Source organism: Chrysochloris asiatica, unplaced genomic scaffold (genome assembly GCF_000296735.1).
Source record: "Chrysochloris asiatica unplaced genomic scaffold, ChrAsi1.0 scaffold00125, whole genome shotgun sequence".
Classification (NCBI taxonomy): Eukaryota; Metazoa; Chordata; class Mammalia; order Afrosoricida; family Chrysochloridae; genus Chrysochloris; species Chrysochloris asiatica.
The window spans coordinates 7,420,087-7,433,587 of record NW_006408643.1 but is presented as its reverse complement, the minus strand read 5'-3'; the positions used below and the strand labels follow the sequence as shown (position 1 = coordinate 7,433,587).

Below are 13,501 nucleotides of genomic sequence, written 5' to 3'. Positions count from 1 at the left end.
CCCCCCCCCCGGAGAGTCTACTCACTGCCCACACCACCTACCGTGACCGTCTGTCCAGCCCGCAGGACATACTTGGGCGTGAACTTGTAGGCGATTTCCTCCCCTTCCGCCACCTGCCTCTTGATCCTCCAGTTCCCCAGAGGCTGGTCCTGCACAAACAGCAGCCCGGTGACACGGGGCTCCCTGGGGAGGAGCAAGCGGCACGGCTCCTCCGTCCAGCGAGGCGGCCTCACCTTGTTCGAGTTGTTCTTCAAACGCACACACTTGCCCTCCACGTCGATCTCCTCAATGCTGACACTGCCCGTGGAGGACGCCTGCTGGGATAGCTGGAAGCTACCGCCGCCGCCGCCACCACCACCACCGCCACCGCCACCCAGGGCAAGGCCGGTGGAGGCCGAGCCCAGCACCTCTTCCGCCTCCAGCCGCTTCCGCTTGCTGCGACCCGGGCGCCCCCCGGCCGACACGCTGCTACCGCTGCTGCTCGAGGTAGCTCGGGAGATGGTCACCCTGGAGGATGGGCTGGGAGACAGCTTCAACCTGCAGGGGACCAGGTGACCTCAGGAGGGCTGGAGCCGCAGCAGGGCCGGCCCCGCCCCCACCTCTCCAGGACCAGGTGACCTCAGGAGGGCTGGAAACCACAGCAGGGCCGGCCCCGCCCCTCCTGGTCACACCCCGCTCTCCCGCTCGCGCCCCGCCCCCACCTCTCCTCCTCTCCCTCCAGGAGTTTGCGGTAGGCGTTGATCTCCATGTCCAGGGCCAGCTTTACGTCCAGCAGCTCCTGGTACTCAGCCAGTTGCTGCTGCATCACATCCCGCATCTCCGTCATCTCCCGCTCCTTGGCGTCCAGCATCTTCCGAAATCTTTCCCGCTCCCCGGCCATGGTGTCCTCCAGTTCCCGAATGCGGTCCTCAGCAGCACTGGCCTGGGCAGAGGGGCAGGGACGAGTCAGATCAAAGGACAGATGGCGGGACGGCCCTAAGGACCAAAGCCAACAGGGGAGGGGCACCTGCCCGGCAGCACAGTGTGGCGTCCCCAGGCACCAGCTGACACGGGCTCACCGACCACCCAGGGCAGGGGGCTCGCAGGCTCACCTGCTTCTGGAGCCCGGACAGCTGGTAGCTGAGGGACTCGACCCGCACTCGGGCCTCCTTCAGCTCCTCACGGGCCGCGCTGGCTGCCTTGTCGTTCTGCTCGGAGCTCAGCTTGGCGTTCTCCAGCTGCGAGGGGCGACGGACAGGGTCAAGGCGCTGCCCGAAGGAAGGGGAGCGAGCACGGGCAGCCCAAGCCCACCTTGGCCACCCACCTTGGCCTGGTAGGTCTGCTCCAGGTGGTCCGGCCCGCCCCGCCCACCTTGGCCTGATAGATAGGTCGGCTCCAGGTAGTCCGGCCCTCCCCGCGCCCCCGCCCCGCCCACCTTGGCCTGATAGGCCGGCTCCAGGTAGTCCGGCCCTCCCCGCGCCCCCGCCCCGCCCACCTTGGCCTGATAGGTCTGCTCCAGCTCCCGGCGGTACAGCCGCACTTGCTCGTCATGCTGACTGCGCAGCTCCTCCAGCGCCTGCGCCATCTTGAAGTCATATTCCTGCTGCCGGCTGCTGTCCACCTCCACCAGCTGGTGCTCATGCCGCCGCCGCGTCTCTCGCACCTCCTGGGGGACAGGAGCAAATGAGTTAGCCCCCCCCAGGAAAACACAGACAACCACCCTACGAGGCTGCGTCCGTCGTGCCATCTGTGACCTTGACCTAACTAGAGAAGCACCTTGGTCACTCGGTCATGAGTCATCAACGGACACCCAAATGCGCCCAGCCACAGCACGGCCCCCCATCACTGAGAAGTGGGAACCACAGCGGAAGGACAAACGCAACGTGGTCCAGCCACACCAGGGAACACTGCTCGGCACTAGAATACGATGCTGTAACATGGATGAACCTCGAAGGCATGATAGGGAAGCCGAACACAAAAGGGCACACAAGGATGCCACCGATGCGCAATGTCCCCAACAGACACAGTCACAGACAGGATGGCTTCGTTGTTGCCTGGAGCGTGGGGGAGCAGGATGGGCACAAGAAGGGAATTCTAGGGTGAGGAAGTGTTCTGGAATTAGACCGGGATCACGGTGGAACACCTCCGAACATTCTAAGAGCGGTCAATTGTGAGTTGGCAGGCATACCAATTTTATAGTACGGAAGAGCAAGATGGAAGGAGAGGAAGTTACTGACTGAGCCCTTTTCCCTGGTACCTGGCGATGTCCCATGGCAGGGCACTGGTGCCCTAATGAGCCCACCAGTGGGATGGAGGGAGGTCCAGTCCTCAGGGTGCTGCCCATTGAGACGCCTGCCCCACTCACCAAGGGGCCAAGAGCAGGCAGCAGGGAGGGCTCCGAGCTGAACCGAGGGCAGCGTCTGGAGCCGGACTCGGGCTGAGAAGGCGTCACTAGAAATCATTTACTACAGAAATCGAGCCAGACTACTTGGGCGACTGACTGATTTGGTGTTTTTTTTAAAAAAAAACAAAACAATTAATTTTGACACTGAACATATATGAGCCTTGCGGCCCCAGTGCTCCCAGGGCTAAGTCCACACCAGCACACTCACCTTTCCGCTGCCCCTCATGGCTCCACGTGCCATGCCCTTCATGGCGCACCTCATCGGCTTCCTCCAGGAGCCCCTCACAGCTCCTCTCAGGGGGCCCTTCAAGGCTGCCTTCATGGGTCTCTTCACAGGGTCACTCGAGGGTCTCTTTGTGGGGCCTCTAGGTGGCTTCTTCATGGCTCCCTTCTTCACAGCTGCCCTCCTAGGTTGTCTGCCCATGCAGCATCTCGGGGGTTCTTTCAAAGAGCCCCTCACTGGTCTTTTCACAGGTCTCCCCTCGGGGGCCTTCACAGGTTCCTCCAAGGGTCTCTTCATGGGCTCCCTCTTAGAATCCTTCACAGGTTCTCTCGAGCGTCTTTTCATGGGTTCTCTCTTGGGGTTCGTTACGGCTTTCCCATCAGGGTCCTTCATGGGTTCCCCCAAGGATTTCATCCTGGGTTCCCCCTTGGGGTCTTTTGCAGGTTCCCCCTCAGGGTTCTTCATGGGTTGTTCCTCCAGGTCCTTCACGGGTCGCTGCTCCAAGTCCTTGGCAGTTTCCCCCAAGACTCCTCTCATGGGTTCTCTCTTGGGGTTCTTCACAGGTTTCTCCTCAGGGTCTTTCATGGGCTCCCCCTCCTGGCCCTTCACACGTTCCCTCTCAGGTCCTTTCAGAAGCTCCCTCTTGGGGTTTTTCACAGGTTTCTCCTCAGAGTCTATTACAGACTCTAATGGTCTCTTCACTGGTTCCCACTCAGGGCCCTTCACGGGTTCCCTCACAGATTCCCTCAAGGGTCTGTTCATGGATTCCCCCTTGAGGTCCTTCCTGAGGTCCCCCTCAGGGTTCTTCACGGAATCTTTCCTGGGTCCCCTCTTGGGGTTTTTCACAGGTTTTCTCTCAGGGTCCTTCACAGATTCCCTCAAGGGTCTCTTCATGAGTTCCTCCTCAAGACCCTTCACAGGTTCTCCCTCAAGGTCCTTCATGAGTTCCCCCTTGAAGGACTTCCCAGGCTTCCCTAAGGGTCCCTTCATGGGTTCCCTTTTGGAATTCGTCACTGGTTTCCCCTCAGGCCCTCTCATAGGTACCTTCAAGGGTTCCCTCTCGGGGTCCTTCATAGATTCCATCAAGGGTCTCTTCATGGGTTTCCTCCTGGGATTCGTCACATGTTTCTCCTCAAAGTCCCTCATGGTCTCCCCCTCCAGTTTCTTCATAGTTTTTGCCCCAGGATCCTTCGAAGATTCCCTATCAGGTTCTCCCTCAAGGTCCTTCATGAGTTCCCCCTTGAAGGACTTCCCAGGCTTCCCTAAGGGTTCCTTCAGGGGTTCCCTTTCGGGGTCCTTCATGGTTCCTCCCAAGAGTCTCTTTCCCTCAGAGTCTTTAAAAGGTTCCTTCAAGGCTCCCTTCACAGTGTCCTTCAGAGGTTTCCCCTCAAGATTATTCACAAGTCCCCTCAGAAGTTCCTTCATAGACTCCCCCTTGGGTTCCCGCACAGCCCTGCCCATGGCCTCCTCACTGACTGATCGCGCTAGGCCTGGCCGGAGCCAGGAGTTTCTCCTCAGCTGCATCGACATCCTTCCAGCTAGCAGCTCTCCAGGGCAGTGACTGCCCGAAGGGCCCGCCCTGTACCAGGGGTTCTGTCCAGGGCTATGATGACACAATGGGCTCTATGATGGGTCCAGGGGTGGGACTGGGGGCCGGGGCTTCTCCACCACCGCGCAGAAACTCCAGCTCCACCTGTGGGGACCCCCGCCACTCCCAATCACGCCCAAACATCCCACAGGGCTCAGTCACCCATAAAAAACAGGTCACAGGGTAGCTGTGGATCTAGCAGAGGCCCAGGAAGCTGGGCGACAGATGGCTCTTACCCCTCCCTCTAACAGAAAGAACACTGGGAATCATGTCCCCCAAAAGATGTATCTATGTAGTATTCCCCCAAATTTGTTTAGAAAAAGAGGCTGAGTAGATGGGATTATGTGACAGATCGGCGGCTAAGGCAATCAATCACCCTGGATTATCTGGGTGGGCCCTAACTCCAACGACCTTACAAGAAGCACACGGAGGAGCCCACGTGACGAGAGACAGAGACTGAATTGGTGCGTCACAAACCCCAGAGCAGTGGGGGCCACGGAGAGCTCGCTCTCACAGAGGCGCAGGACGCACAGCCCTGCCCGCCCCCTGATTTCACACTCGCAGAGTCCGTCTGCGGCTCCTACCCCGGAGCCACTACCTCCTCAAACACGTTCTTGCGGAAGTCAAGCTCCTCCTGCAGGCTCTGGTAGCGGTTCTCCAGGTCCACGCGCATTAGAGTCTCCTTCTCCAGCTGCTTTTTGGCCACAGTGTGGCCATCCTCTGCCTGCGGGACAGCAGGTGTCACACTGAGAACTGACAGCCTGTCCGCTGGACCCCACCAGCTCCTCAGGCACCCACACCCCCTTGGGATGTCCCTCAGGCACCCCGCCCCAGCCCCCCCGGAGAGGAGCCCACCTCTGACTGGGGCGGACGCCAGGCCCCGCCCGACTTACCCTGGCCAGCTGAGCCCGCAACTCGGCCACCTCATTCTCAAGGTTACGCTTGTCACTAAGAGCTGCGGTCAGCTCCGCCTCACTGCGGTGGAACAGGGACTCGAGGTCCTTGACGCGGCCCTGGGCCACTGTGAGATCTCCCTCCCGTTTCTTGGCACTAGAAGAAAAGAGGGTCAGTGAGCTGGGCACACAGCACAGACAACGGATGGCCACGTGATCAAACAGCTAAGCCCCAAGTACAGGGGCCCCCGATGGTCCAACAGGGGATGGGACTATAGCACCCTGCTCTTCAAGACAGAAAACCAGGTGTCGGCAGCGGCCCCGCCAACCCAGAGGCTCAGAGAAGGCAAGGCCTGGTGGTTTTGAACAGATGATCATTCAGGGAGAACGCTGGATTTTCCACTAGGGATCGCACGCTCACTCACTGCTGGTAGGGTTCTGAGGTGGTGTAGCTACTGTGGTAAACAATGTGGGGGCTCCTCAAATGCTGCTGCCTGCATGCCACCACATGGATGCATCTTAAACGCGAGGCTCAGTCAGAGAAACCAGACAAAAGGGCAGGCACCCTAGGGTCCCACTCCTAGGAAATGTCCAGACCAGGCAAATCCAGAGACGGAAGTGGGTCGGGGTTTCCCAGGGCTGAGTTCCTATTTAGGGTGATACCAGAGCTTTGGCAGTGCCGACGGGTTATGGTCACATCATGGTGGATGTAATTAATGTCAACAAACTGTACACTTAAAAAGGGTTAAAATGGTCAGCGTCTGTGTCCCCACAGCACAAAGCCGTTGAGGGCTCATTTGCTAAAGCTACAAGTGGTAACAGACGAAACCTTCTCCCGAGCGCCATGTCTGCAATAGCACACACTCAGGTTCCGAGCAGGCAGGTGTATGCACACAACCGGCTCCTCTCCAAGCTCTGAAGGCATGGGGGAAGGCCAAGGCCCCTCAAAGCCACTCCTCAGCCCCTGTTCACACACAGCAGCGTGCTGGCTGGGAGAACCGGGAGACCTTTGGAAGTGTGCCCGACTTTCTTCCTTGTCTCAGTCTGGAAGCTCTGCTGACACCTATTCAGCATCACACCACACAGGCCGCCACTGACACATGGGTGGTGAGTGTGCACAGGCGCACTAGCTGGGAATCAAACCCGGTTTCCCACACGGCAGACGAGCATTCTTTCATGGAGCGCTCTAACCCGCCTCACTGCCCTCACCAGTGAACAGGGGAGCCGGCAGCAGATGCTGCTTTAACAGCACAGGTGGACTGTCTCAGCAGGCAGAACATTCCTGCTTCAGACAGGCCCTCTAGGGACAGGGGTGCCCCAAGAGCACCGGCAGTCTAGCAGGGTGGCCGCGCCTGGTGGTCACCATGGCTCAGGGCAGGGGGTGGACACTGCGGCCCCCAGCGGGCAGCTCTCACCTCTTGTTGGCCTCCTCCAGCTCAGCTCTCAGTTTCCCAATCTCAATCTGCAGCCGCGCGCGCTCCCGGGCCGTCTCGTCCAGAACTCGGCGAGCGTCTGCCAGCTCCGATTCATACAGTGCCTTGATCCCACTGACCTAGGGGACAGAAGCCAAGGGGGAGTGACTGGCATCGTGCCACGAACGGCCACCCTGCCCTGAAGCCCTGCTGCTGGCTGCTAGCACGCCACCGACATGAGACAGGCTCCCAACACAGCACCAATGTTGGGTCCCCAAAAGACACCCAGGAGGAGTTCGACCCCTGTACTTGTGAATTAGAGCCACAGTGAAGAGGCCACCACAGCCAAGGATTTTCAGGGCCACCAGAAGTTAGACGCCTGCCCCCCGTCCCCCCAACCTCCAGAGGGAGCCTGGCCCCACCCACACGGTGAATCCAGACTGCAGGGCTGATGGGCTGTGACCACAGCCTCCTGACAGCACTCATGGGAAGCTCGCCACCCCAGACCACTCCCAGTCACAGGCAGCTGCCCACCTCTGTGGTGGGAGCCCAACCCCCGCCTCCAGCCCTGCATGCCAGGAACACTCCGTTGAAGGACTAAAAGGTCATGGACCCCCCAGCCAGAGCTTCTGCAGTGGAGCTGACTGTCACCCTGAGGATGTGACAGGACACTAGTCCACGGGGTCTCCTCTCTGGGGGCTGCCTGCCCCCACCCCTCTTCTACCAGGTGCTCACAGTAAAGTTTCACCCCACCCTACCCCCCCCACAGGGCAGGACGGGGCTTGGTCACCAGCTATGGCCCAGGCCCACCGACAACTGCCCCACTGACAGCTGTGCCCACTGCCATCTGCTGACTCCCTTGCTGGGGTGCGGTCCAAGCTCCAACTCAGCACAGGTGCCCAGTCCCCACAGGGGCTGGGACAGCTGGGGCAGCCCAGCGAGCCCTCATCCAGACAGGTGGCTCAGTGGGGCCACCAGGGTGTGTGGTGACCACGGCCTGGGCAGAACCAGGTGCCCCCCCAACACAGCCCCTGCCTGCCTCCCACGCACACTCCCATTCACCCTGGAGGCTCCGTCACCTTTCAGCCCACCCCAGCCACCTCTAAGTTCTCAGCGATCTCCACACGCTCCCTGCCTCCCTCAGCACAGGGCTTACAGACACCCCGAGTCCCTCCAGGGGTGAGGCCCAGCAACTCTGCTCAGAGATATGGAAACGCACATCCACACAGAAACCTGCCGGTCCACCAGGGCTCTGCGCCACACCACGGGGAAGCTGCCCACGTGTCCACCAACAGACGATGGACATGCACAGCGTGTCGTCAAGGTCCCAGAACCAGGGGAAGTCTGGGAACCCATCAACCCCACGGGAGGCAGAGGGGGTGGGACGGCAAACAGGCCGTCTGAGTGGAGAGCATGCTTAGTTACTAAGGATGTACCAGTGTCGGTGGGTGCGGTCCCGTGGGTTCGGGCTCACACTGAGCCTCTAGAGTGGAAGCGCCGCACAGGGCTCTCCACTACAGAAGAAACTCACCAGGGCTTTCCCTGAGGAGCCAATGGGTGGCTTCAAACCACCAACCTTTCAGTGAGCCGTCAAACATTTACTTAACTACGGTAATTCACTGACATTGGCTCATTGTGACAAATCATTGTTGTTAGGTGCCAATGAGTCAGTTCTAACTCATAGTGACCATGTATAGAGTTCCTAAGGAGCAGGTGGTGGGTTTGAACTGCCAACTTTGTGGCCCAGTGCTTATCCTTGTTGTTGTTAAGTGCCATTGAGTCGATTCTGACCCATAATGACCCTGTATAGGGTTTCCAAGGAGCAGCTGGTGAGCTTGTGCTTATCCTATAGCCCCACAATTGTGACAAATTGCCCTCTCCAATGTAACACGAAAACTGGGGGGTGGGGTTACATGGAGGTAGGTCTTTGTAGTATCTTCCTGGTTGTTGTTGTTAAGTGCCGCCGTCAAGCCAGTTCTGACTCATAGCGACGCTGTATGGGGTTTCCAAGGAGCAGCTGGTGAGCTTTGAACGGCGCCCTTGTGGTTCAAAAGGACCTTTGCAGTCCAGCGCATTAACCCACAGCGCCACACCAGGACTCCAGTATCTTCCTGGGAGTGGTGGTGGTTATGTGCTGTGGAGTCGGTTCCGACTCATATTGACCCTGTACAGGGTTTCCGAGGCTGTAAATCTTTACGGGAGCAGAACGCCTCATCTTTCTCCAGCGGAACAGCTGGTAGTTTTGAACTGCTGACCTTGAAGCTGGCAGCCCGACTTGTAAGCACTACGCTACCAGAGCTCCTAGATGTCTGTAAATCTAAAACGGAAGGTTCTAAAGCATAAAGCCCATTCATTTATGCTGATGGCTGAGGTTTGTGGCACCTGCAGGGCCCTAGTTCTGGCCCTGCCTCTCTGTCATCCCAGGGTGATTGTGATTGTTGTTAGGCGCCATTGAGTGGGTTCCAACTCATAGCGACCCTGTGTAGGAGCTCCAGGGAGCAGCTGGTAGGTTTGAACCACCAACCTTGTGGCTCCCGGGAGCCTAGTTTAAAGTTCTGAAGTCCTTCTAGCAGCGTCCTGGGTCCCTGTGTGTGCACACACTTAGGTGTCTATTTTGTTTTAACAACACAATTGTTTGTCGATAGCTGGAGTCAGCAAACGACAGCTTAGAATGATCTAGAAGCCTAGCACGCGCCCTGTGCGTCCTAAATGGGGCTGGGGGCCTTTTTACAAGCCAGGTAAATGACCTGAGTTGAATGTAGTTCACGGTGCACATCAAGGTTTGTTGGCACAAGGCATCTGTAGCTGCTCTCGCTCAGACGGCAAAATGGTCTGGTCACTGCAGGGATCAGCTGGCCCACAAAGCAAAACATATGGACTCACTGGCTCTTTACAGAGATACAAACAGCTTGCAAATTGTCTGCTGACTTGAAGTTGGTAGTTCCCACAGTGACAGTGTGGACGAAAAGGCGTGAACCTACTGCCGTGGAGGTTTCAGCCAACAATCACAAAAGAACAGTTACTGTAGGAGACCACTGTTGGAAAAAGTTCAGAACATATTTTCTTGCTAACTGAAACATCCTATGATGGTTATTACCGGGGTGTGAGGGAGAAAGATGAGGCTTTCCGCTCCCACAGGGATTTAAGGCCTTGGAAACCCTATACTGGGTTGCTATGAGTAGGAACTGACCTGCCGACTAACAACAACAAAGATGATAGACACCTGTTAACAATGGTGGCGGGACAGGAAATATACAACAAGAGGGAGATTAGCAGAGGAAAGATGAAGGTAGCAGGTGACACAGGGAGGAACGCAATAGCTAAAGAGAACAGAGGTGTGGTGCTGTTAAGATAAGCACTGGACTGCTAACCACAGGTCAGCGGTTCAAACCCACCCCAGCCACTCCTTGAAAACCCTATATAAGGGGTTGCTATGAGTCAGAACTCTTGATCCATGGAGGGGATTGCAACCATTGTAGTAAAGCGAAGTGTATGGTTTGTTGAATGTAAAACTGATGGTCTGCTCTGTAAACCTTCACTGAATTCACAATAAAAAGTTTAAAAAAAAAAAAAAAAGATTACAGTCAGACTGCTTCCTTTGCCACACACTGGACGGTGCCTACCTGCCGTGACTGAATATTTTGATCAAAGTTTCTATGGAAGAATCCTAATCAAAAGGGGGGAAATGCAGAACAGAATTTTCAATTCCCATGTAATCCAGAGTTTCTGGAGCCATGGAGTCTGGATGAATCCCCAAACCACTGCCTTGAGATCACCTTTCAACCTTAAACTGAAATAGGCCTTGAAGCTTTCTGAAAACCAAATAACAGCTTAGCTTCACTGGGCATGAACGTCTGCGTTACACGCCGCACTCTTCTAAGATCTCTCTGTGGGATCAGATGGAAAGATCTGGCAGGCAGCTTAAGGGGCAGTGAGTATGTTCCTGCAGAAGGTACAACTCAAAAAAGGAAGGGGAGATGGTGGGACAACCTGAAGGTGTCATCAAGGTCACTGAATGGAACCTGCAGAAAGGGCTGAATTGCTGTTATGTTTTGATGTGTATATTCGCAACAACAGTGAAAAATAAAATGTTTAAAAAAGCAGCCAAGAAAACTCCCATGGCACACTTCCACACTGCACACAAGGGGTACCACGAGGAGAAACCGATTCAACAGCCCCAGATGACCACCTCGAGCCCTTTCCAGAGTTTGCCAACCACAATCCACGCAAGGAGATTTAGAAGGTTCCAGTCGGGAAGCCAACAGACCAGGGCTCTCCCACAAAGACGCTTTCAGCCGACTTAACAGGTGTGCAGCCGTGCAGCCGTCAGGGACTGGGGCGCCAAAAAGGGGACAGAGCATGGCTATGTGCCAACAGCCAGCGGAGGAATACCCTCAGCTGTGCTCGAACATGAGCCAGGAGGGGGGAGGTGAGGATCCCGGTGGCAGGCCAGCCTTTTCCCAGGGTCCTGAAAGCTTAGGGTGGGGATATCCCCAGGGCTCTCAGGCTGGGCCCCAGCTCAGGTACCATTTCCGCCCTGGAAGCTGCCTGACTAGCAACAGGACACCCCCTGGGTGGGGGATGGAAGAGAAACAGAAGACTGACCCCTCCCCTCAGAGCTTTAAGGCCGGCTGGGGCAGGCTCCCCAAAGCCTGGCCTCCAGCCCCACTTCCACCCACCCCGGTCCAGCACCCAGGAATCTTTCTTGTCATAGGGTAAATGATGTCACAAAAACATTTGTGAAGTCTAAAGCCCAGTACCCGTGAACGTGGCCTTGTTTGGAAACAGGGTCTTCACAGACATCACTGAGTTAATGTGAGGGAGGTCACACAGAAGTCCCTCAGCCATTCAGTCCATCCCAAGCTACAGTGTCCCTCCAGGACGGAGGGCTGCTTCCGTAAACCCTAGAGGAGCCGACAGCCTCATCTTCCTGTGGTTAGCGCAATGCTTAATCCACAGGACCACTAGGGCGTCTCACACCATTGTCATTGCTGGCAAGTGTTGTTAGCAGTCCAGGGCCTACCTTACCCTACAGCCCCCCACCAGGACCACCACTCTGGTGCTGCCGTTAAGTGCTGTGAAGTCACTTCTGACTCCCCCCAAGTCTGCGGTGGGGAGGCCCTGATCCTCCCTGACCGGTATCCTGAGACAGCAGAGACTCACAGACTCTGAGGAAGGCCGGTCCTGTGAAGATGTGCCCACAAGCCTGGGGATATCGGGACCAGAGCTGGGGAAGACCAGGAAGGACCCCTCCCGGAGCCTGCAGCCGTGTGGCAGGGGTCCTTCTCTACACGACACTGTTAGTTTGCTCCCCACAGATCAGGGGCCACTTCCCACTCTGCCGCTGTCCCCAAGCCCATGGTCCATACACCAAACAAAGAAGCTCTAGATGCTAGACAGGGTCCTGGTTTGGGGCATGAATGTGTGTGACAGAGAAATGTGAATGGACAGGAAAAGGGCAGTGTGGGCGGGGGGCACTTTCATCCCACCCTCTGCACCTCAACTGGGTTTTTATTACAAGCGTGGGTTACGCTTGTAAAACTTCAAATGACATTTTCAAAGCATTCCTTAACATCATTGTCCTTCCCACTCCCCCAGGTAATACCCGCAGAGCATCATTTAGGGTGGGGCGTTCTGGGCTTTGTGGGGTGTTGAGCAGCATCCCTGTCCACCCCCCAAAGTATGACAACTGAAATCTCCATCTTACAGGCAGGGAGAAGGGGTTGGAATCCCTCCCTTGCACGCTTCCTGCCCCGGGGAGTGCCTTCCCACACGGAGGACAGAAGTGTTGGCCCCTGTCACTTTATCACTTTATTTGAGAAATGCTCAGCACACATTCATATCTACCCCAAGTCTCATTTTAGGGCAGAAACCAGAAAGGCCAAGGGTAAGGGATCTGCGAGGCCCCATCCCCTTCCCTCGCAGCCTCACTATAGCAGGTCCAGCCCTTTGCGCATTCTCCAGATGGGGAAGCTGCGTGGGTGGGACGCTCAGGCTCCTGGGTCAGACTGGCTCTGGGGAAGCACAGAGTCTACCACAGATTTCACACTCTCAAGGAATCCAGAGGTTCTGGAGTCATGGAGGCTGGATGAAACCATTCCTGTCCCCTCCCAAAATTCCACGTGATGGCTTCTCCCAGCACCCCTCATTCTGTGGACTTGCCTTTGGGTTAGCGGTAGCCAGAGGCAGGGGGAAAAGATGGGGCGCTGCCTGGCTCCTGGCCACACCTCCAGCCAGACTCCACCCAGAACCCCTGAGACACGCCTACTTTCAAACCCCCTGATGGGGTGGGGCTCTCCTCAGTCTGCAGTGAACCCCTGGAATTCGGCTGGGACTCCAAACCTCCCTGCTGAATCCTCAGCACCTCAAAACTTCCCTCCACATCCCTGGGGAGAGGGGGCAATGCCCCTCAGCCATCCATGGTGCTGTTTGTTGAGTGCCTCTGGGCCGGTTCCGACTCATAGCCCCCGGTTCCGTGTACTGGGTTTCCAAGGAGCTGTCGGTAAAACTGAACCTCTGACCTTGTGCTTCAAACTGACCTTGTACACCAGTGCTTATCTTACTGCGCCATACCAGGTCTCCATGCCTCCCAAATTTCTACTGCGACCCCTGAGGTATCAGACTTACTGCCCTAGAGCCCCCCTGCAGGCACGGAGCTACTGCCCAGTCCCGCCCTCCCCACTCCAGTCACCGAACGCCCCAGGAGTCAGCACAGGGACCCCTCCAAAGTTCCAGAGAACCAAGACCTCGTAATTTGTCCCGGGGATGCCCCCTTCAGGGCCCCCTCAAAAGGTGTGACCCCCCTCCCCCAGTCTCGGAGACCAGAGATCTCCCCAAACTTCCCTTAGGGCACCCCAACACACACACACACACCACACACACACAGACACACCACACACACACCACACACACACACCACACACACACACCACACACACACAGACACACCACACACACACACAGACACACCACACACACACCACACACACACACCACACACAC

The 13,501-nt window shown here is 56.9% G+C and overlaps 1 protein-coding gene across 1 annotated transcript in view; it reads right to left on the bottom strand.

Moving 5' to 3' along the window:
- LMNB2 (lamin B2) overlaps positions 1-13,501 on the bottom strand; it is a 17,226-nt gene that overhangs the window by 1,930 nt on the left and 1,795 nt on the right. The window contains exons 2-9 of the mRNA XM_006868972.1: positions 6,503-6,639; positions 5,088-5,244; positions 4,793-4,918; positions 1,475-1,645; positions 1,092-1,217; positions 702-922; positions 234-537; positions 42-149 (exon numbers count right to left, since the gene is read on the bottom strand). Of these exons, the coding sequence (XP_006869034.1) occupies positions 42-149; positions 234-537; positions 702-922; positions 1,092-1,217; positions 1,475-1,645; positions 4,793-4,918; positions 5,088-5,244; positions 6,503-6,639 (1,350 nt within the window). The remainder of the gene's footprint in view (positions 1-41; positions 150-233; positions 538-701; positions 923-1,091; positions 1,218-1,474; positions 1,646-4,792; positions 4,919-5,087; positions 5,245-6,502; positions 6,640-13,501) is intronic.